General features: G+C 37.9%; 1 protein-coding gene across 1 annotated transcript in view; it reads right to left on the reverse strand.

Annotated features, from left to right (window-relative positions):
• The window catches only part of CA10 (carbonic anhydrase 10), a 185,465-nt gene that overhangs the window by 35,839 nt on the left and 125,204 nt on the right, over positions 1 to 24,422 (reverse strand). The window contains exon 5 of the mRNA XM_068413434.1: positions 3,038 to 3,223. Within this exon, the coding sequence (XP_068269535.1) occupies positions 3,038 to 3,223 (186 nt within the window). The remainder of the gene's footprint in view (positions 1 to 3,037; positions 3,224 to 24,422) is intronic.

The following is a 24,422-nucleotide window of genomic DNA, read 5'->3' on the forward strand; positions in this document are numbered from 1 at the left end:
CTTGCCCTGAGTGCCTGCCCACTTGCAGAACATCTTTACTAGGCAAAAAAAGTCCCTAAGAACAAACTTCTTGCTTAGTATGGATGTTAAGTGGGATTTGTAGATGTGTAAAGAACATTGCAGCTGATTCAGGATATATTTGGGCTGTTTAAAAGCTTCTGCCTTGTCTGCACTTGGATTTAATTTAGGTCTGTTTGAGCCAATCTAATAGTTTGCCAGTGCTGTGAGGGAGAGGTACTGCTCTCTGCCCTGACCTCTCCCCAGGTTCCCCTTCTCTCTCTGCAAGGTCCTGACTTTAACATGCATTGGGGAGCTCAGTGAAAATGAGGGGCCAGGTATAGAGAGGAGTGGAGGGAAGGAGGTGTAGGAATGAGTTGATTGTGATGTACTGGAATGGATCACCCTTCTTTGGTAACTTCACCCTTGGGAATTGTTTCCACAGCAAAACAGAGGTTTCAGTAAAACCCATAGTGGGTTTGTGCAACACAAATAAGAACAGCAGTAACAAGGCAGTGTCACGGGAGTTAGCATGCAGTTAGCAGTCAGTTTAATCCTGCAATGATTTTTCCCTGGTTGCCTACACCTGCTAAAGCCTAAGCCAGCAAATATTCATTGCTATTCTTACCTGCACTAGATAAATTAAACTAATGCACTTATGCCGTTATTTTTCTTTATCCCATCTCCTCTGACAGCATTATCCAATGCAGAAGTGAATAGTAATTAGCAACAACAGTCTTGAAAGCATATGTTATGTTACAAAGAAATGTACTCTGTCATAAAGTCAGCTAGCTTGTCTACAGTTTTCTTACTATAGTTGCTGGGAGCTGTAGACATGACATCTTCCAGTGCTGAGAGCTTATCGAAAATCACTTATTTATACGAACAGCACTTGTATGGGTGGATGTATATTCTAAGAATGCTGTCAGCTGCCATCCTTCACTGAAAATTTGCACCCATGCTATTCAGCGTGATTGATTTGAATCTGTGCTTGTACTTTGGAAACAGTATGTGTTCTGTAAGTAAGACTTAACTGTGCAGATGCAGGTTCAAATTAGTAACTAATACTTGACCTTACTGGAACTTATCTGTCCAGCTGCCCAAAACAGCTATCTGAAACTTTGAAAAACACATCCTCAAAGGACAGAATTCATCTCACCATCTGAAATGGAGGCGTCTAGTCTAAGCTACTTGGCCTGTTGTTTGTCTCTGCTCCGTTGTCAAGGGAGATGCATCTCCATGGTGTGATTTGTCCTGTCCTAAGAGACGGGTCTCTGGCTATCAGGAATGATCATCCTCCGAAGATGCTAATCTCTTTCTATTCACTGCAGGAGGAATTCAGATAACTAGATGAGTCCTGCATATACTGTGGATCCAGCTGTGCATGACTGACTGACAGTGGTTTCCACTTAGCTAGGTTTTCTGCTTTTATTAAGAAAAACTTGAGGTCTACGTTAGCAAATTTCAAATATTAATAGTACTTCAAAACTCCTACTTTCAAAACTAGAAGAGCCTAGTTAAGTATTAAGTATTGCAAAACAATGCTTTACATTTTTACCTTTTGTTATAGTCTGATGAATTTATAACTTAAAAACTCTTAAAAATATCTGAAATGATGCTGATAAATCATATCAAGTTGCAATGGTATGTTTCAACCAGATTTTTGCTTTCTTGTTCAGTCAACTTGCTTTTGTTTGAATATTGCTTTTCTGTAAATCTGAATAGCAAAGCATAGACCTTATTTACTACAGCATACTTAACTTTTAGCTCTTAAAGGAGTAATACATTATATGTTCACTTATCATGGAATTTAACAAAGGCAACCAGAAGTCAGTTGTGTAAGACATGAATAATTTCATGAAAAAGCTGCCACTGGCTATATTATACATCTATGTAGCTTATAAAACAAAGCAAATGATTACCATCAATTATAATACCATCATTTGACAACTCTGCAATTAATTTCCTACTCTTAAATAACTGCTGTTGCACAGTGCCAAAGAAAATGCCATGCATTAACTGACTCATCACCAGAGCCTGTGATAGATAGTACTGATGGTAATTTGATTATTCATCTCCAGGAAAATAAGTGCTTTGTTATGAAAACTATTCATTTTGTTCTCTTGAAAGAATGGTAACGAGGATATCTAGAGTACCTTTAAAAATAACCCCTACAGTAATATACAGTTATTCTGAAGCATTATTTTATTTGTTAAGATTTGTGGAGTAGAGTTGCATGCTAGATAGTTCACAGACATGGTACAAGCTGATGAAGGATGGGGTATGACAAAACCCATGCATCTCTCCTATGTAAAAGTGCTCCTACATAAGAAGAATGGAAAGATTCTACTTTGCCTACCAGAAAGTCTGCAAGCTTTACTATACCTCTTGAAAAAGGATTCCGTATAATGAGACTAAAATATTTATCCAGCAAGAGTAATGGGCTATCCTGCAATAGCTATCAGGATTGTTAAATTATGGTCTTTTCTGGGACAATTACAGACATGTATTTAAAACACAAAGCAAGTACCAATTCTGCCAGGTTTTACTTGTGGAGTTAACTTTATTTCTTAAGCAGACCAGCAGACTTCTGTGGAACCATGTCTAAAACTAACTAGCACCTTATTTTTACATGAATCAAAGGCAGAATGATACTCCTTGTAAAGTATTATGCACTAGTGAGTAGCAAATAGCACTTTTATAAGAATCTGAAGCACTTTCAGTATTACTTTGTGGTTAACCTTGTATTTGCATTTACTAGAGATATAAAGGACCCATCAAAAGACACTTAATTACTTTCAGTAGCGCATATGAGGATATAGGGTGTCTATGCATACAATAAATACAACAGTTTCATTTTGAGATATGAGTCACACAATTTGCAGTGCATGGGCAAAAAGGAAAAGAGGAATTCCCTGATTTTCAGAATGGATAAAGGGAAACAATTTTTATGAGTACAAATTAGTTTGCAAATACCTTCAGGCAGAAATGGAAAGTGAGTAATTCATACTGGTTCATTACTCCAAATACATTGACGTACCTCCCCAGAGAAAGCCTGTCCATTGAGTAGGTGCTCTGATCCCTGGCTGTCTTCGCTTCCAAAGTGTAACCGGATTTCCTCTAAGCGGTGACTATATGTCATCGGGCCTCCAGAGATGTTGACCAAATGCTCTTTGTCTAATCGTAGAGATACATGTCTCCCTGTATTATACATTGTCCCACTGACCTAAACAAAATCGGGGGGGGAAAAAAAGCATTTTTTCAATATCATTTGTAAAACCTAGAAACTCGTTATATGTACTTCAAGGTTTTGCTTTTTACACACCTTCATTTAGATGTAGAAACATATCTTATTGTTGGGAGATGAAATACACAACCTGAGGCTATCCTTCAACTGCTGCTTTGAATCTTATACCGTATATTCAAATATTTTGCTAAATCCATACGTACATATTTTAGCCAGGGGCACATGGTTAACACAGCGAATAGGATTATTTCACTTCTCAATAAGTAGGCTTTTAGAATATCTTTTAATGCAAGGTCTGAGTAATGGCTTCATTACAAAATTTCTGCACTGAAAATGGGAACATTTCAGCTGACGTAAATTATTTAAGTACACTTGAACAAATCTGAAATTTAAGTAATTTTTTCCTTTTAATATTTATAACAAAGTTATAAAAAATAAAGGTGCTGTAAAAGCCCTACTCCTACTGAAGCTGCAGGTAAAAACTTTCATTGTCCTTCTCTCCAAGTCTATTTTGTTATGAATATTTTATGTTTACAATTGCCAGACATTTTAGCCATAGCAGTACGGAATTAATTACAATTTGATCATGTATCTGTAGTTCCTACTACACCTCAAGTAGCTGTAATGCTCTTCAAGATTCATCTTTATTTTTAAAAAGATTGAATGTTATGCTTCATTTGCAAACTGATTTACAGCTGCTGTAATGAAAAAGAAAATGATTGTGGAAATTTTTCATATGAAATATAATTCTGTCATAATTTTCACTGCCATAGGAAAAGTTCCTATAGCAAGAGGTTCCTTAATTTATGCCATTAGAAAGTGAAATATGCCAGTTTGAGTTAAAGCAGAATTGTGATTTATTTTAAAACATTCTGCATGGATACAAATGGTACACTTGAATAACATCCATTTACTTTAAGAAGAGGAAGTGTAGCAATAATATGCTTTGTTGCACTTCAATTTGAAATTAAAGACATGACTATTATGTATTATATCCCATACTACATCAGTACTAGGGTAATTAACATTGCTGCAGTGTCATTTTATCTGTAATACTAATTACTGAGTTTAAATGACCTGTTTTCTTGCACAGTATGTTGTAAAAAGTTACACTGAACAGACCGTGCAATAGAACTAAATGGATGAGATTAAACAGCTTTTGATTGTTGTGGTTTTTAAACTTTGATACAGATGTTCTATTTTTTGTGTTTATTCCAATTCAAAATAAGCAGTAACAAATTTCTTATGAAAAGTTATAAACACCAATATTTCTATTCATTGCAAATAAACCACAATGATCTTACTTATGAATGCTCCTTAGTTTTTCTGCTTGACTTTGCATGCATAATAATTAAATACCAAGTTCAGTTTAACAGGCGGAAGAAGGTCAGTTTATTGAATTCAGTTTCAGTACACTGCGTACAAATGACATAAAATTGTTGATCATAAGTAACAAATGTAGTTTAAAAACAAATAGGGGAAAATGGTTTAAAGCCTCTTATTCACATTTGGGAACTCATGCTTCACTGAACACTCAGTTAAATTTAGCAGCTATGCAAAATATTCAGAATCCATTTTCTTACGTGAATTGGTACAAATCTCAAATTAGGGTACCATTATTTTCTCTCTCAAGGTAAAAGTGACCCAAATAACCCCTAATATGAATCAAATAACTCTCTGTAGAGGAGAGAGGGGAAATTATAAGAGGCAAATTCATGAACATGAGTAACATTTGTCTTTCTCACTTTTCCCCTCATAAAAATGCAGTGCTTGTAATGAGATTGTATCGACTGTTTCAAAACAGAATTTCCCTACGTAACCACAGATAAAGAATACCAGTAATGCAGTGAAGTATCTGACATGCCTCATTTTTGACCTGCAGGGAGGGATGAATGCTTGAAGTGAGACTATAAAAATCTCCTGCAGGGTCACACAGAGCAGTCACCAGGAAGGACGAAATCCAAGGTCTTCAATAAACAAAATGCGCAGGGTCTTGCCCTTTTATCTGCCGCCTTAGGTTTAAGTGAAGTACCAGTTCTCTTGTTGGGAGTGTGTGCACAAGCGAAGAGTGGCCACATGTACCAGTCTAGATTCAGGACCAAGCTGCACCTTCAGGACACGCCTGTGCCCGTTTCTTATCTTGAGACCGCCAACATATGCCACCATTACTAGCAACTTTTAATGGGCACTTCTTTTACAGGCATTTGCTTACTACAAGAACAGAAGTGTCTTATATTTGCCATCTACTCAGATTACATCTGAATGAAAGACTGAAATATTTAGGAACCATTTTTTTTTTATTTCTGGAGACTTTCTGACTTGTCAAGATTGTATAGTAGGCTGTGCTTGATTGTGGGAAGTATCACCATAAAGCTAGTGAATTCTTTATTGCAATTCAGGATATTGTCTATTTCACATACGAACCCAGTATCTTACCACCCTTACAAGTGTACATTTCAAGTATAACCATATACCGTTGTAGGACATAGTATCACATAAATGCAATCACCTTCTGTTTGCAAGCTCAGAGTCCACAAATGCATTATACTCAGCAGGAAAGTGTCAAGCAAAAAACAATGCAAGAAAAAAGAAGTAGTTTGTCTTCCATTGTTTTCAGCAGAAAACAATGCATTGCCTCTTCACTATACGCAGTTATAACTGCTACTGGAGAAGAAGGAGGTTCTGCTCTTATTCACTATGTGAACCTACTGATAAAGGAAGGATTTTCCTATTTTACAGTACTGAGCCTTTAAAGTGATGGTGCACTCTCATTTTAGAACATCAACCTGAGTTGGTTTTGTGGAAAGTAAAGTTACAAGACCGCATGCAAAAGGCTGCAGGCACAGAAGTTACCGAGGAGGTATTTTCTGTATTTTGTACATTCTCCTACAAGATAAACAGCATGAAGACAGGGGCACCTTATGGGCAAGATGTTGACTCTTGCAGTCAACAATATCCGCTACTCCAGAAAGCACAATATTTATTTTTTATGCCATTCTGTGGATTGGATAAAATGTTATAGGGTAGTTTAAAAGGATAATGCAAAAGATCTGTTAAGATCTATATAGCTATTTCCTTACTGTGTCAGGCTAATCTTTGGTGCTAAGTCCTTCATAGTGATGGCCTCTGTATCACTTCTTGCTCTGCTATTTAAGTAACCCTTTTGTTCTGTGTTTCTGTTTGACTTGAAACTTATATAAAGACAAAAACATAGCAAACAAGCTTGGGGAAAAAAACCCCACTACATCTTGCCCTCCTGTTTTTCAAAAGGATCAATATTCATATTTATCTTGTGCACTAGAAACGAGACTGTGGTAAAAACACATATATTAAAACATCAGTAAAAACTAAGTCCAACATAGTCAAAGTTAATGATCATAGCACACTTTTAGTTGACCCCATTTTCCTCATACATAAAGAAACATTTCCAAACAGGTAATTTTACCTGTGGCAAAATCCCCAAGTAGAACAGAGCATGTTGATGGGCTTCAACCTTAATTGTGGAATAGTTCAACTTTGGTAGACTTTAATTAAATTATTAACATATTCCTGATGTAGTTATTTTCTGTTTAATCTCATTCATTTTAATTCTGGCTTCACAGAGCTTTGTGCACATAATTCCCCAGCAGCATTGTTCTCTCTTTATCTTGATGCAAGACAGCCACACAGGCACACACTGCTAATATATTCTATCATACGTTTCTAAGTAAGATCTGAATACTCGTGTGGTATCTGTGTATAACTTGCTGGTCCTGTGATCACAAAAAAAGTCCCAATTCTTGTCTTTGAAAGGTGGAACACAAGCAAAGGCAATAAAAATGCATACCTAATAAACACAAACTCTTTGATGTATGTTTATCTTGAAACATTATAGACCTTTATGACCATAAGGAAAATAAAAAACCAAACCCTGAAACAATTTTTTTTTCTAATTACGTTCTTTAACCCTGCATTTGTGGAAGCATTTTTGTTGTGCCCTAGTTAACTGTATATCTTGTTCCCTTTGTCTTTTCTTCCACAACTAGTCCTGAACTAAGTATTTTTCAGAACATCCTTTGTGGCCTACATCTTTACATAACAGTCTGTGTTAAAATAGCCTTCAAAACCCCGAGCAGAAGACGTGATAGAAAAAGAAGCCTGTTTGAGGGCAAAGCCATGCTAGAAATGTAAGCAGGGAATGCCAGAGGAAAGGAGAGGGAGCTGAGATGGATTCTTTGCCTTTCAATCCCATGCTACGTTAGCAGTTCACTGTCACCTTTCTTCAAGGGGTAGCGCAGGCTCTCTGCTTCCTAGGGGCCCGTACAAAATAGTGAAATAGTGCATTTTGGATTTATTCAGGTAAGAGTAGTCTGAAGATTAGTTCCAAGACCATTTTTAAACTTGTATCAGTACCTGCCAGTGGAGCAGCACTGAAAGTAAGGAAGCAAGAAAATCAATTGTGTATGGCTGCCTGCCGTGGTGTCCTTGGATCTTATCTGCAATATTAGATGTTTTTCTCTTTAGGATGAAAATAGATACAGTCCAAAGAAGACCTAGTACTGTGTAGGGAAGCAAATTACCAAGGACTGAAGAGTGTTTTGAAGGTGTCATAGTGCCCCAGTTTTATATCCTGCAATAATCAAGTTTCTGTCATCTGCCACCTGGTTTCCATATTTTCCTCTCGGTGTCCTACATTCCAGCAGAACAGGAAAGCAGCTCTGCAGGCTCAGGGAGTGGTCGGCTTTCCTCCCCCGTTAGCAGCACCTGAACTACTAATGCCACGTACTTTGTCATTACCTTTGGTTTCTGTCATTTGGTATCCATGTAGCGACAGCAGCGGGTGGCCTAGTGAGGGCAGCACGGATCCTAAGGAACCTGCGATGTGCCATTGATTTTTCTGCTCAACTCCTCTCCCTAGGAGGTTCATAGAGGCACAAGTGCTCCATGGAAACATTAAAATATTAATACTAATATTAAACTGTTCCTAGCATCTGCCATCTCCGGGTCTCAAAGTGCTTAAAAATGCAAAAATAAATCTGCAATTGTCTTTTGTCTCACTGGGGAGAATAAACATTAATGCCAGGTTGTTTTATTTTCTTCTGACATGATCATCCTATGCAAAATTTCACTCTGTAGCTCAGGTCACCTGAACTTGAGTTTCTAAGTGCAGTGATAAACTGAATAATGTTTTTCTGAGTCCCTCAAGCAAGTTCCTTCCATTTAATGTCTTTTTGGTTGTTGTTCATGGTATCCTGACCAGACCATATTCTGTCATATAAAGTACTGTCCTCCCTGCTTTGAATTGATTGTACTGTAGTAAGTACCTTATATCTCTCTTGTGCAAAGACGAGACTGCTTCAGGGTTTGAAAACAGAGTTTACAGAGACTTCAGGGCATGTCTGTGATTTCAAATCTGACTTCAGGCACAGTGACGAAGCATCGCACTAAACTAGAACTTCAAAAGTAACCTACTAAGGCACACTGCTTAGTTCTCTGCAGCAGAATTATATTCCATTATTTCAAGGCAGTGGCTATATAAGAACATTTCTTTCCTGAATATTGTGCTTATAGCATCCAGTTAGTTTTAGAAGTAGTTTTATGCTGCTGCTGTTAGAAGGGACCCAAGCTATAACACCATTTTCAAAATTATGTTTGCAATAAACAGCATGCGTCTTGACCTTGTAAATCTTCTATAGATTTGCCTATAAATCTTAGACGTAGATACATATTCAAAGTATTTCATGCTTTATTTTTGAAGGTAATTTTAAGGCCAAGTCCAGCCATGTTTCCCGCACGCTTTCCTTGCTGCCAGCAGAGAGCACTGTCGACCCATCCCATACAGCTTTCACCTCTATACCACGGGGACTTCCCCAGCCAGGAAGAAAATTAAAACTAATCTTTTTTTGTGTGACATGACTGTAATCCGTGGCTTTAGTTTCAGAAGTGGTGGTTTCAGTTGGGGGACAGAACTGTGGGGTCTGTTGCATCAGTCAAGCAGGTTTCTAGTCTACAGATGAGTGTTTGGAGGATGTGGGCTCAGCGGGTTGCTTGAAGGCCATCAGATAAGCAAAATACTCAGAGTGCCTTTTCTGGCAAGAATCCAATAGATCTTTGTTGTGTTTATAAAAGAAAAAAGAGTGAAGGGAGGGGAATTAAGGATAAGGAAAACCAGAGTTTTGATACAGTGCCACTTACTGGGAGGGGGCTGCAATATAATTGCTGAGCTTTGAAGAACAACAGGCATCATCATCAATATTTGATTAAAAAAGGCTCGTGTGAAAAATGTAAAATTTAAGAGAGAAGTGTAAAGATTAAAATAATCTTTTCATCTTCTTAGTTGAGAAGTTTAAAAAGGAAATGATGTTAATGAGTCCAATTAACCCATTTACCTGCCTAGTGTAATGTGCCATGTATCAGCATAAGGCATGACACACTTTTGCTTTTTAAAGCACCGTTTTCAGTAAGGATCTTTCCAATTCACTACTCCACAGTTTTGCCTGTTTACTTCCCTCAAGTGACTGATCTGTAAAAAACTTGGAGCTGACCTCATAAATTAAATATTCAGGCTTACTGGCTAATGAGCACAATATGTCAATTTTCAGTGATCAAAATAATGTGCTTCAATAATGTATACACCATTCTGTAACAAAAATATAATTTTAATAGAGGACCCGCAGGGTCATGGGTAGTTTGAGATAATTATATGCCACAGGATGTGAACGAATGAAACTGCTCCTAGGACACTGGTAATACCCCACAGAGTCTGTATGCCACATGCTGCCTTTTAGGGATAATAAAGTGCTTTATTGTATTTCCACTACCCCATTAATGCAATGATTTTTGTTTGTTAGTAACTATGAAGTCTAAAGCAGATGCAGCCAAATTTTTGGTGTCTAGCATTAATAATTGCTGTGCATGTTGCCGCTAGATTTACAGTGAAATTGTGCTCTCCTTAATGTAAAATATTCCTACTACATTTAAACCATATGTAGTAGGTGAATTTCATCCTGGAGCTTTCATTGGATTTTTTAAATTAAAATCAAATTATTGAGCTAGGCAAGCAGAAAAACTGGCTGCTGTGACCGGACAAGGGATCTGCTTCCACCAACGCTGGCTGAAGACCTGAGGGGCCAGTAAGGATTTTAAGTCGGGGATATATCTTGATGCTGAGAGCTTCCTGCATGGAGGGATCCGTTATGTGCTGTTTGGGATGAAAAAAAGAAATAATGAAGAATGCTTTACTGTAGGAAAGCAGACTGGATCTCAATGTTCACCATCTTCTGCTGTGCAGTTATCTTGAAACCTACAGCCTGAATATTTGCAGGCAAACTAAAGCACGGAAGAGGAATGTGTGAAAACAAGTTACGTTGCAGTGTGACCTTAAACAACTTCTTAACATGCAGCAAGAACTGTGCAGCATGCAGTTACCTAGCAGATAAGGCAACAATAATCACAGGTATCTTCAGCCAGGTAAAAGGGTGAAGGGATTATGTCAAGTTCCAAATTCTTTGTCATCATATGTAGAATGGGGCACAGACTCCACGCTGAGATCACTGTCAGGCTTTTTTACATAAATGCTATTAGTGCTTCAACAGCACACACGGATGTGTCTTTACTGTGGTAGATTCTGGAGTGACTTTGGTTTATTAGCAGAGAACTCAAGTTTGTTGTGAAGTGTCATGTGCCTGTGCCATGCTCTAGTGTTTAAAAAGGATGGTTTGGGGTGTTCTAAGCTGGACTTAACACTGTATGACTGCAGAACTAGACTCAGCAATTCACAATCCTGTGTGTCCACAGCCACCTTTTTACCACTGACAAGTCTCATCCTGTGCTGTGACACAGTTACAAGCGTTATATGAAAGAGGGAAAAATTACATTTGCGTGCTCCTTTTAGTTCATTAACCTTAGTTTAGAATTAGGCTAAGTCAATAAGTAATTGAGAGAATATCTGGGGCTTGGAGAACTCATTACTCTAATTTAGTCTAGCAATCTGTAACGAGATTTTAGTTTGAAGAATCTGCATGAAAAACCATGCTAAGGATAACTTTTGTCTCTGATAAAGGGGATGTCAAAAGAGCTGCCTTTTCAAAATCTGAAGGCATGCATAATTTTTTAAAAGGTTGCAAATGGTGCAGAAGCCTAAAAACTTGTGAGAAATCCAGATAAATGAAAAATTACTCTCTCCATTTTTTTTTTATGTGGGTTTAAAATGTAAAATTGAATATGTTAAAATCCTGAGGGTCTAATTGAGTCCTTTTTTAGTGAGTGATATTGAGATGCACTGACCTTTGGTAACTGCCTGGATTTCAGAGCTCTTCCTTCAGAGAGTTCTTTGGTTGAAATGCCAGAGGTTTTCCAATGGAATCCAGATCAGATGGAAATTTATAGGACATATATTGAAATTATTGTGTTTCACTTTCCTTATGTTTTCCATATAGCAAGACAGACTTCAGATATTAGATATTAATATCTCATTTGATCAATTGCATATTAATAAATGTATTCAGACTTTCTAATATCTTTATTTTGCTTGTACTTTCTCTTCAGTACTTTCATTCCTAATACAACTTTGAGAATAAATTTCCCTGCTGAGCAGATGAGGTACAGCTAGTTGATGGATTTAAATTATTTTTTAAACTGTTGGTGTATAATCTACTTTACTGTTTGTATGTAGCATTAACAAAAAGGCTGTGCTAAACTAATCTGGGAAGTATCTTTCAAGCTAAGTGGTAAAATGCCACTGTAGTGTTGTGTAGATTATTAATATACTCACCGCTTTATTTACCTGCAGCTATATATCTTTTTATATATATACATGCATCTCTCTATATATGTATATATCCATATATATCCATATACAGAAATAAATTCTTTTCTTTTTTTACTAACTTCTGTGAATAGAAAGAGGAAGAAAAATGTCTGTCCTCACACACAGGCCTAGATTAATAAGTTGGCAAAACCTTCTTGCTGTTGTGCAGCCAGGGTATCAGATTGCTGAGTGAATGACTGAGAAGCACACGGCTTTCTGAGCAACGTTAGGGATGTGCATTCAGAGTCCATCTGTTTTACACCGCAATCAAAACACACCATTATTAAGGTTACCAATACAATTTCACACGAGCCAGAAGAGCCCATTTGTTGTATTTCTTTATTTCTCTAATTCTTTTGCTGCCAGGAAGTTCTAAATTCCTGTGCTTATTAAGTTTTCATAAACCCTTTATAATAATGACGTGACCGCTGCTGCTTTTTGAAATCCTCTGACCACTTTAGCCATGAAGTTCCAAGAAGGCGCAATGTACTGAACCCTGCTTAGGGGAAATTGCGGTGCCTCAGTCGGGGTGTAGCCAGAGAAGCATGGTAATGCTTTACTGAAATTCTAAGTCAGTGGAAATGAAAAGAAGAATCTATAAAACTCAGCTTTCTAGCCATGAAAGGGACAAAAGTTTTATCAGCTTTTTTAGCAGAACTGTAACAAGTTTCTGAAAGCAGTGTATTTCACAATGTCAAGCTGCTTCCCAAATCGCTGCCAAGGAAAAATGCATAGTTTTATTGCAAAATAATTTCCTGAGCCCTGTATCTCTGGAGGTAAACTAGTATTTAGATAACTTGAAATTTGACCTCAATAAAATTCATTACGTGTCAAGGCAAATCCTTTGTGGCAAGCAAAAATCATGAGCTATTCTGCCTAGTAGCATATTTCACTGGTTTGTTTTTTTTTTTTGAGCAGCAGAAGAGAGCTGTTTTGTCCTGGCCTGCTTTTTCTAGTTCTTTAAAGAAGCTGAATAAATTAGCCTTTTCAGTTATAAATATTACCGTTCCTGTTTAACAGAAGACTGTTTTACTTTTCTCATTTTATCTGCCTCAAAAGCATTTATGTTGAGAAAACAGTGGAATTGCAGTAGAGGTAGAAATAAAAGAAAAACAAACAAACAAATCCTATCCTGGACTTACCTTTGCTTTTCCTGACATTTCACTCTATTCAAAAACTCTTCTCTTTTTTTTTTTTTTCCTGACAATGCACTTTAAAAAAAATCACAAATCCTAATTTTTGAAATAAAGCTCCCTAAAGAATTATCAATTCTAGCTTAAGTAGAAGAAGAATTTTCTCTGTGTTCGAATGTGCCTCTAATTCAAATGTACCTGACAGCCAATGTGCAAGCTGGATGGAAGACTGGGAACTGTGAGCTGCAGCATGAACTTGAGCTGCAGGCTAAATGCCAGCACAGGGGCAGCCCTCACCTCCTCTGATGCTTCCAGACTCGGCGTTACATGTGTACATCGTCATTCCGGTGGATGTATATACAAAACTCAATCAGAAAGCTTCCTAAAACTTCACTTATGAGCACTCCTCTGTTAAATTTGGTCAAGAGATTTTGTGTTTATTCTGTTGTTTTGTGTTTTTTTTTCCCCATTCCACATTACCTGCTGTGCTTCCAGATTGCATGGCTATGGGGGAAGAGCTGTTTCTTTGTTTGGTGTTCTGATCTTCTGTACAGCTCCATGTATACTGGAGTTCTGTAAATTAGTATTTTTACAAGTAATCAAAATGGCACAAAGCTCAGAATACCAAGAAGCGATTTTTTCCTCTTGCATCATTCCGGAGCATGTTTTATTCCATGCAGAGTGAAAGACACTTTTCCGCTAGCTCAAATCATAACGAAATGGTGAGAAACTATTCTGAAAAAGGCTATTAGAAAACCAATTTTTTGTATCATGGCAATTTACCATCAGTTCCCCTCTGTTTTTCTTGGTCACTGGGCTTACCAAAATACAGATCTGGCTTTGCAGAAAAGTCCATAAGGAAAAGAGAAAGGGGTTACGGGATAAAGTCAGCTAGGAATCAGAAATGCTTTTGCAATAGGGATACCATTTAGACTAGACAAGATCTTAGCTTTCCAGACATAAAAGACAAGTTTATTTTTAAGGAGTGTTTTATCATATATGTTCTAAAGAGTTTGAAGAATGTTTAATCTGTTGAAACAATAATGTTGACAAGCTCATCTTTATTATCTTCCCAGGAAGAATCTTTTAAAATAGTAGTTCAGATTCAGTTATGGATCAGCACTCCATTTGTTAGTAATTGCTTTTTGTCCTATTTTTATACCCTTTTCCTTCTCTGTAGTGTGCAAACCGGAGGCTGAATGCTCCCAAATGCCTCTGGAGTGGTATCTTTCCCAACTCCGGGTGTTTGCATGTGTGCTTGTGTGTTCACATTCCAATCTGTGATGAATTATAGCTGAGAAGTTGAAAGGTACTGAACACCTTATTTACAATGTAAAGACAGCCTTGCTCTCTTTATCCTAGATGAAGACAAGTTTAGAGTTCATTCTCACACTCAAGATTTGTTGTTCTCACCTGCAGTAGAGGAAAATAAATGTGCTTATGCCCTTACTAACTAGATAGGACTTAGGCAGAAGCTGAACTGGAGCTTTCAAAAATTAATTCTTGCAGATTAGAGTAAGTATATCTTAAAGATGTGAAAAAAATTTCAGCACACTTGGTATTTTTACAATTTTAAATGCACAGATTCTGAATAATGGGTCTGCCCCTGAGCTACTGAAATCTGTGAGCAGTACCAGTTTTTATCATGTAATTGGTGACTGATATAGTCCGAAGTAAAGATAGGAAATGCTTCCAGGCCTTCACTGACAGAAATATATCCACTCCCTGATGTAATTGAAAGATTTGTAAGTCTATTGTGGCTGATGTCTTATTATTTTCATACCAACTATTTCTAAAATCTAGATGATGACTAATAAACAAGTCCTTTAATCATCTTTAAAATGACAAACCTGTTGATAAATTGAATTTTCTCCAACAAGATATTGCTATATTGATTTTAGTACTCCATTTTTAATAAGCAGAGGCTGTTCAGAATTGCTTGCTATGACAGTCTTGAAAGTAGGGCATCAACTGACCCGGCAAATGGTTGAATTTATAAGGGAAGTTTTTGCTAGAACTCTAATCCATTAGCCTTCTATGGCTGACATTCATTTGCAATAAGGACACTGGGCCAAATCTGCATATAAAAACCAGACAGACATGGCTACCTGAAAGTTTCTGTGGTAGATTTCCTCTTTTCAGAGGTAATTTCAGTTCCCAAATTGAATTATGCATACAGCCTTGGTGACAACTCCTGTCCCTAAGTATGGGCACCTCACTGAGCAAAGGGCTGAAGCTGTTTAATGGGAGCTTTGGTTAGCATGAGTAGTGAATGTGCAGGAGTTTCTAGAGCTAACACAAGATAGCAAGGGTGGAGAAAGGCAGCGCTTGCTTTCATAAGTTGGAGATGACCCACCGTGGTAAGGGAAGAAGTATGCTATTTTTTCTTAATTGCAAAGAGTTTCCAACAAATGGTTTCTTCATGTATAGAAGAAAAGCACCTTCACCACTGAACAGGCACATACATTCTTACCTCTGGTCTAGATAATTTTGCTAGAGAGAGATGGTACACACAATACTTCAAGGTACCATTATGGCTAATCACATTACTCAGAGGAAAGGTGATGGAAACCCAGTGGCTAGGTCAACATGTAACATTTAAAAAGTTGCCTGTAATTGCAAAAGTATTTTTCATCACTGTTGGAATTCATTTTACTTTTATCTGAACGAATGAAAGACTTGCGTGTGTTAAGGAATATCATGTCTTCAAACACCGTCTCCTCAGTCTACCTACTGAAAAAGGCTTATATACCTGAATGACTATTTAGATTACTCTTTGGTTAAATGGGCAGAAGGTTCATATGACGATACCATACCTGTTACTAAAGCAAGCAAATAAAATGGAAACAATACAAAACTCTTACACACGCATTAGACTATAACAAAATACAGATAGGGACAAACATCCTAAGATGTTTCTGTTTTAAATAGAAAAATTTTTTGATATTCAAACTTCCACCTCGAGAGTGAATGTAGCTGGTGTATTAAAACTGTGGGTTGGTATACATACAAATCCATTCTGGGACTAAAAGCATATACATAATTATCCAAATACATAGGTGCCTATTTGCATGTCTTGTCAGAGATATGTATTCAGGGCGTAATGCCAGCTTTTTTACCAAAGCATTCTTGTTTTTCTTTTTTCCTACCAGCTTATGTTTTCCTAGCACAAAAAAAGACTTGCAACATAAATTTATAGAGGATAAAGCATATCAGAATCACCAAGGAATTACTGAACAAAATGTGCTATATACAAGCTGACAATAGACAACATAGTAATAGGTATTGAGTAAAAACCTGAATAAAAATATTACTGCCAAATCACCTTTAAGGGATTTCAGGTTTCTGGTTTAAGTACTGTTGCTTGTTGTCTTTTTCATTTATATGTATAAAAAGAAAAAGATTTAATACTCCTAAATCCCTGCCTTTCATTCCTTGTATGTTCTGTCACACAAAAGCAAAACTAAATCAAACCAACAGCTTCTAAGATAAAAATTCTGCACTCTATGCCAGATAGTGTTCCTCAGACTCTGGGCCCTGATGTCATCCCACTGAAATGAGGAGGCACAAAGTGACAAATGTCTGGAACTCAATTCCCCCTGGACTGCCAGCTACCTTCGCTAGCAGCAGCTGAATCCCTTCAAGGCAGGGGAGTCCAATGTAGGCACCTGCTGACACATGACGACTGATGAACCAGAAGTGGTGCACACATACTGTAAGTCTGAGAAATACTGATCTAGGTCAACTTTTTCCACATCCAGGCACCTTAGGAGACATGTCCTCATTCTCAGAAGTGCTGAGCAAACAGAATTCTGTAAGTCATAATATTTCAATGGAGAGGGCTGCTTTTAATAATCCTAGGAAACTCCTAAATATGTCCCTTAGGCTATTCGGAAAATGTTAATCCTAATATTTTCATCTGTAATTGCGTAAAGTGATTTTTTTTTTCCCTCCTTAATCTTTCAGTGATTTGGTTAGTTTGGTCTCTTTTTTGCTGTCCTATATACATGGGTAGTCAGCATAGTTATAATTGTAAGTCTGTTAGTACCTGTTCCTATGTACCTCTGCAGCAAGTTAAATATATGTGCGAAGGTCCCTAGGGTCTTCTGCTCTTCTGGGTAAAACCACAGTCTGTTCTGTGTCTCTATTCTTATGTGATCTTTGCAGAAGAAATTCGGAATGCTTTCTGTAGTTTGCTGTGTGAAAGATGCCTAAATCTTGACAAAAGCGTGTAGTGCAGGAATGCGTGTGTTCTACCTGACTAAAACTGCTCAGTAAATGTTCAGCCTTTCATTTCCATAGCACAGTGCTTCATCCAAGCTAGTGAACTCATTTTTCTTATGATCAGCGAGAAAATCTGATCTGAATGTGGATCTGATAGTGCTGTAAGAGCATATGACACAGGAAGAATTCAACACACATTGTCAGCACTGACCTACTTTAATTTCTGAGTTTGAAAGGATGAACATACCATTCTTTATCTCTACTGTAGTTACAGCTTGATATTCTCCTGTTAGAATCATAAGCAGCAAGATCAGGTGATAGTTGTCCAGATAGTTGTAAATGTGACTAATTCCTTATTAAAAAAAAACAAACCTATCTTTATGGAAAATGCCTATTTAACTGTAGGGAAATGTAGAAGCTTCTCTAGAAAGCACTGAAAAACCCTCATTATTATCTTTCTGTAGGATACTGAAACTGTTTTGCTACAGAATTTTATAGGGACAATTCTCTATGCGTTTCAAATGTCCCATATGGGGAGACTTCAGATTCCGCTACAGGATATCTGTGGAGGAGGGTGTTAAAAAGTTCAGTAGAAAAGATTAATATTTCTCTTGTTAAGACCATAGGGCTTCATCATTCAGCATGCACTGCTGACCATCTTTCTTGCATCTGTATTTGTTATGTTAGTAGAAGAGGCCTATCCACTTATTTTCTGTATTCACATTATAAATTAGAAGACACTATGCCATTAACTAGTGAGGAAAAAGCCCTCACCTTTTGATTATAATTGGATAACCAATATGTACTCAAAATACCTATCTGCAGGATTTTTGTTCTTATTCCCGAAATGTGCTCCCTACCTTAGCCACAAGGCGCTCAGGCGGCCTCCTGCCCCAGCACTGCTATATGTAAAGTCTAATTTTGGAATAAATGCGCAAATAAACCAGCACCAGCTACAGCAAAGAGATTGAACAAACCCTCATGAAGCACAGAACAAAGCATGGATTAAAACCCTGGATGACTGGACCAACTTCACATACTTTTAATTAATATTTTAGCTGAATATATCAGCCCAGACAGAATAATCCTGCGGTACTCCAGCACGAGGCAGCAGTAACAGCTAACCTACTGACATGCTGTTTCTAGCAAATCAGAGACCTAAGTCTTAATCTACATCATCTAGAAAGCATGTGTGCGGAAAATGTGTAATGCCAGATCTTACTATGAAAAAGAAGATTAAGGCTGAAAAAGGATTAGAAATTAATTAAGGAGCTTCTTCATGCTTCCTGATATCCTTCTGATCTGTGACCAGCCTATCTTCAGGGTCTCCGCTACTGATGCAGTTGTCAGTGATAGTTCAAACCACAAACACTACAAAGGATTATCATTACGCTTTAGGAAGAGCTGTAGCTTGGTGGCCTGGGGTTTATTTTCCAGTTCTGTGCTTTCAGATCTATTGCAGGGATCAGTGGGAGAGCTGCAGACTAGAAGCTCCACTTTCAGGGCTCACGCTACTATGAACAAGCAGTCCTTCGGTGGCAGGCAGACGTGGGACGTTGCACCGCCACAGGACTACGACAGGGAGGCAGTGAAGCACCTTTCAGAGGCAGCAGTAGGGCTCTGAAACAGCCCCAGCTAAGCGAGAGGGAAGTGGTCAGAACCATGAACTGACTAACGAAACAATGGGGAGATACGAGCTCCCTTCCAATCAATCTTTTCCATTTTCTAAAGTTAAGCAAAATTAATCCTGGACTCAGTTTTGCAAGCATGACAGCTCTGGGATGGTTCAACAGCCTACATACACCATGCAACAACAAGAAGTTAGACACTAACATGAACAACATTACATCTTAGGTGGTTTCACTCAAGCTTTGTACTGTGCTCACTGAAAGTTTTAAACCATACGTGCTCCACTTACAGGTTAAGAGTATGCAGCAGAGAAGAATTAATTCTGATTGATTTAATTGATTCTAGTTAATATTAATTTTTTAATTAATTGTGGCATTTACTATGCAGACAGTTTCTCATTTATGACATGGGGTGTTTCCATTCTCTAGAACTCGGTTATACTCTAAAATTCAACCTTCACCCCAGTGAGGCAGATTGATTATTATTTTGTTTGGAATTCACAGCTTAACTTGCGCACAAATGGAATTAATACTGCATGATTGTACGAGATATCCTAGAAACAGGGCCCTCAAGCTTGTTTCACTGAAAATCAAATGTATTTTATCACCTTTGTGAATATACAGCTCTGAGCAGGTTCTGAAGTAGAGAGGGTATCATATGCACTGACAGCATTTATGAAAGCAAGTGATGATAAAAGAGCAGTAAACAATTTTTTGAGAAAGATTAGACAGTTTGGTTTCAAATGAAAACTCTAGAAATGAGCAGGGAAAAGCTGACTTGTCAAGCAGAAAGATTTTCCTGATTGCGTGTACTGTAGCACAAACTAACAACACCACCCCCAAGCCCCCCTAAACTCACGGCATTGATGAATTAGAGAAAAAAGCAGCCCTAAATATTAAATAGTTGCTTCTAAAAATGTTAATGGTGTCTGAAAATTACCATTGATTATTGTTATGGGATGCAACATTATTCAACGTGAATTGAGACAAAATCAAAGCCTTCATTTTTTCTTACAAAATTTTAATATATGAGTAATTTCATATGGCTGTCACGCTCAGCTCTGTGATATTTAGTGCATTCCCTTTTCCAGGACAAATTCACAGGGGGAGCCTACCCACTCTTGCACACATCTCGGGAGCTGCTTAAATTTCCATTTTCGGCTGCAGGTTACCACATTTCCATATCGCTACGGGCTGCTTTAGCAGAGCTGAACATTTCTTCTATTCTAACTCCTCTGTCGCAGTGTTTGGGGGATAAAGCAGGACACTTTGCATCCACACTGACACATTCATCAGATCCCACCAGGCCTTCATTCTCTCTTCCCTCCGCTTAACTCGCTGTCACTAATACGTGCAGACCACCCTCACCAGCTCCGAACCTCAACACTGAAGCCTTCAGGCTGGGTGTTCATGAGGTGTCGGTACCAGACTTTGCTTCCATTTAAACAGCATAATTTCTGTGAAACAAAATCAGATCAGGGGTGAGTGTGTTCACACTGCCTGATGTTCTCAGAGAACTTGGAGCTGCTGCTGACAGAGGCAGCCCCAGAGCTGGGAACAGTATGATCCCCCTGGCAGCTAACTGGCCCTAGGGAGCTAATACTAGAAAGTTGTTTAAAAACTGTCTTTGCTGAAACCCGTGCAGCCATGGATTCATACTGCCTCTGACATGCAAGGGGTCTGTTTTCAAATTACTGTCAAATTATGTTATTTTTGCTGAGAGCCCCGATATATGAGGTATCTGCTATCTGTGCAATATGCTGGATTGATAAATTTCCTCTTTATTGTTTTAAAGCAAAATCCTATTTACAGCAAAACCTGTCATTTCACAGAACCCACATACTTTTAAAAAGAAAAACTTTTGCTTGCTACTGAAAATATATGGGAAAAGAGAACTTCAGGGAATATTTAACAATACCTGCAAAATACAGGAAGGGATTCAAATCTGGTATCAGTACCGCATTTAAATTCCTATGAACTTTTTTATTATGGAAAATACAGCTAGCAGCTGTTCCTCTTTGTCTTCTGACATTAAATTAGTAATTATTGTGTGGCATGTGTGTGCAAACATTTATTTATCATTAGCTTTATGATTCTCTTTCTTTTTTTTCCACCACAGCTATTCAGCTTCTCTAAGTCTTCTAACAACTATGTAAAGATGCCATTTGGGAACCCTAAATTGTACATTTTCTCCATACGTGGCACACCCAACCTCCTGTTCTCACATATACATATAGATGACTGCAACAAAGTATCTTATATTTCATGCAGTAAACCAGTTTCTAAGAATTACTATATAAACATCAGGTGAAATATAACACAGCTTAAAAGGGCCTCATTAAAATGTATTTATCAAATAACTTTTGCCAACTGGAATGGACTCAAGAAAGCTTCTTACCATTTATTCATATGGAGCCTGCTGTTCTTTTTATTGATGTCAATGTGAAACTGAGTTATTCTTCTCTCATGTTGGATTTACTGTAGTATAAATCTACTGGCTTCCACATAGCTACCTCTGATTTGCACTTTTGTGAGGGGAAAATCAGATCCAGAGTTTATAGCAGAGAACTTGTAAGTGACCGTTGAAAAGATAAAGTATTCAATATGCACAGGGAAGGATGCCTTGCAAAGAGAAGCAGTCGTTTTTATGTATCGTTCACTTGGTTTTCTGCTTTGTATACTCAGTTAATGATCATTTATAGCAGAGTACATATAAATCAGGCTTATGAGATATTAAATCAGGTTTAGGGTAAATTCTCAACTTGCCCTACCTAACAAGGCTGAAAAACAGTGTGTACGTTTACTTGTACAAGTTAAGTGTACTCTTTATGTTTAGAGTTTCAGAAATACTGCACATACAAATAAACTTATATGCAGTTAACACGTAATGCAGCTATTGCTCATAGCTTAAGGTGTGTAATTTTACATAACCATATGTATGAACAGCACTATACAGTTAACTTCATGTTGGGAGAAATCTGTAACGAGTGGGTAGGCTGCACCAGGTGGGTAAGGTATTCACAGGAAACAACTCAGGCATCATTTAATCAAAGCTCTTGGCACAGCAATCTTATTCACAGTTTGATTTCCTTTTGCCTAATACTCCTCTGCCTTCTGCTCCCTGCCAAATTTAGAGCTCTTAAAAACACCTTCCTCTTTCCATTTTGTTTCTTGTGGGCTCCCACCATTTTTGTATTCCTAATCTATAACGTACAATTACATATGCATGTGTGTATGCATATATGAAAGACTTGGTTACTTTTAGATAAATTTAATTAAATAGTTTTCCTTCTTTATCTGGAACTTATGCAATAGTTTGCATGGATTTATTTTTAATTGATAGGGAAACTAAATACAAGGCAGATAGATTGTGATTTAAGAGGGGCTGTATCTATGTAATAAAACTGATTTACTGTTAAATAAACTGGTACAAACTGCAGTATAGACAGGACCCTCAGATTTGGAGTTCTGCTAGCATCAGTGGGAGCTGCGGAAGTTTCACGTCAGGTCTTTTTCACTCAAATGATGACAGCAGAGGCACATATCATTTATGTTATCTATCAAGGGAGATTTTAAGAGGCCTGATCACTCAGAAAATGCAGGCCCTTGTCCTCAGCTGCACTGAATAAAATGAGCCTTCACTGAGCTGGAGCGTTGTAGTGTAGATGGCTGAAGATTCCCCCCAAATGACCGCAAACCTTTCAAAAGCTGGCAGCTAACAACACGCTGCTCTCTAAGGCAGAACATTCATGTTTGGATTCCCAGGTGGTCCTATCCTACCCGTTCTCTTATTCAGGGTATATTTTGAACTGCTAGGGACTGAAATGCCAGCAATATTCACAAGACAGCTATCTCTACATCAACAGCGACAGTGCTACTGGGCTATCTTTTCAAGTCCTGGGAGACATCATAACAGCATCTCTGTCCTGCCTTGTTCCAGGCTGCTGAATAGAGGAATACAGCTAAAAACAAGTCAAAGAAGCAGAGTTTTACTAGCAAGTGAATGGCCTTAGTCATCCAGTGTAGCACAGTATGCATTCTCAGAGACCTTAAGGATACTACATCTGCTTCTAAACACTTACATGATGTTAGTAACCAGAATACGTAACAAGCTATTGGATCTTCAAGCATATTAATAAGTTAAGGTGACGTGCTCCGTATTTGAAAGACTCCCCTCCTGCTAATGTGTGGGAAGAATTCACTAATGATCTGAGCAGTTCCAATTCCGTGATTTTAACAAGGTTTACATGGCTAAAAACTTAAATAAACATATGCTTAAAACAGCCAAGTAGGATGCACGTAATAGCAGTGGTGTGGGGCAGAATTACACGATTTTAAGGAAACACACTGCTTTTTCACACAGTGTGGAGGTGAAGCCTGTAAGATCACCCTCTGCTCTAACATGTAGCTTTTGGGGCATATGTCCCCTGGAGCTTCAGCTGTTGAAGCCCAGCAGCCAGTCCTCTGCAGGGAAGAGAGGTGGAAGGTGGCTCCTCTTCTCTTTCTGGAGGAATACTTCCCTTCCTGCCCCTCTCCAGTCTCTATAGAACATCCTGCTAACGTGTGCTGGGCTGACAGGGGCAGATAAGACTGACAATCATGACAATTATTTGGATCACTTTCTTCCCCGATTGTAAAATGATATTGTAGAGGAAAAGACATTTGGTAGATTATTTAAAATCGAAATGAAGCTAATGCCTTTTATGATAGAAAACTTGTTATAGAATAGTCAGGTACATCTGACAATTCATAAAGATATCATTTTTTGCTCATGTACTCCCTAGACCACAAATTAAAAGAATCTAGAAAATACTCTGGAAGTGTCTAAGCAGCAGAAGAGAACTGAAAACATTTACTATACAACTAACAGCATTACAGTAATAGAATTTCTGTAAATCAAGAGGAAGAATTAAATTAATGGAGTCATAGTTTGACAAGTTTGGCTTCAGTTAGTAGACATAAGCAAAATCATTACTTAAGCATATTGTTAATTATGTTTAAATCAAGAATAAATTGAATGATAGCTGTTAATTAGGCTTGTGTGCACAAGAAAATAAGACAAGCATCAACATTACAGCAGGCTATAAATATGTAAGTGTGTTTGCACAATGCTGTTACACATGTGAGACGTGGGTGGGGGAAGAGGGAGTGCACATGGGTGTGCCTGCACGGAGACTGGGAAGCAGGAACCTCGCTGGCTTTGTTTCAGGTCAAAGTTGTTTTATTGTTTAATATAGATGAATGAACAGGGGATCCAATTCCGTCCTCAGTTCACTCTGGGCCACTGATGTACCCATTTTTCCATTAGGCACGTCAGTAAGGACACACAGAGAAGACTCATGATCTTTATGAAGTGCAGTGCTCACGCATACCGTTATAGCCAGAGTCAAGGATCTCTGTTCCAC

The sequence above is a fragment of the Nyctibius grandis genome, chromosome 15 (assembly GCF_013368605.1).
Source record: "Nyctibius grandis isolate bNycGra1 chromosome 15, bNycGra1.pri, whole genome shotgun sequence".
Lineage (NCBI taxonomy): Eukaryota > Metazoa > Chordata > Aves > Nyctibiiformes > Nyctibiidae > Nyctibius > Nyctibius grandis.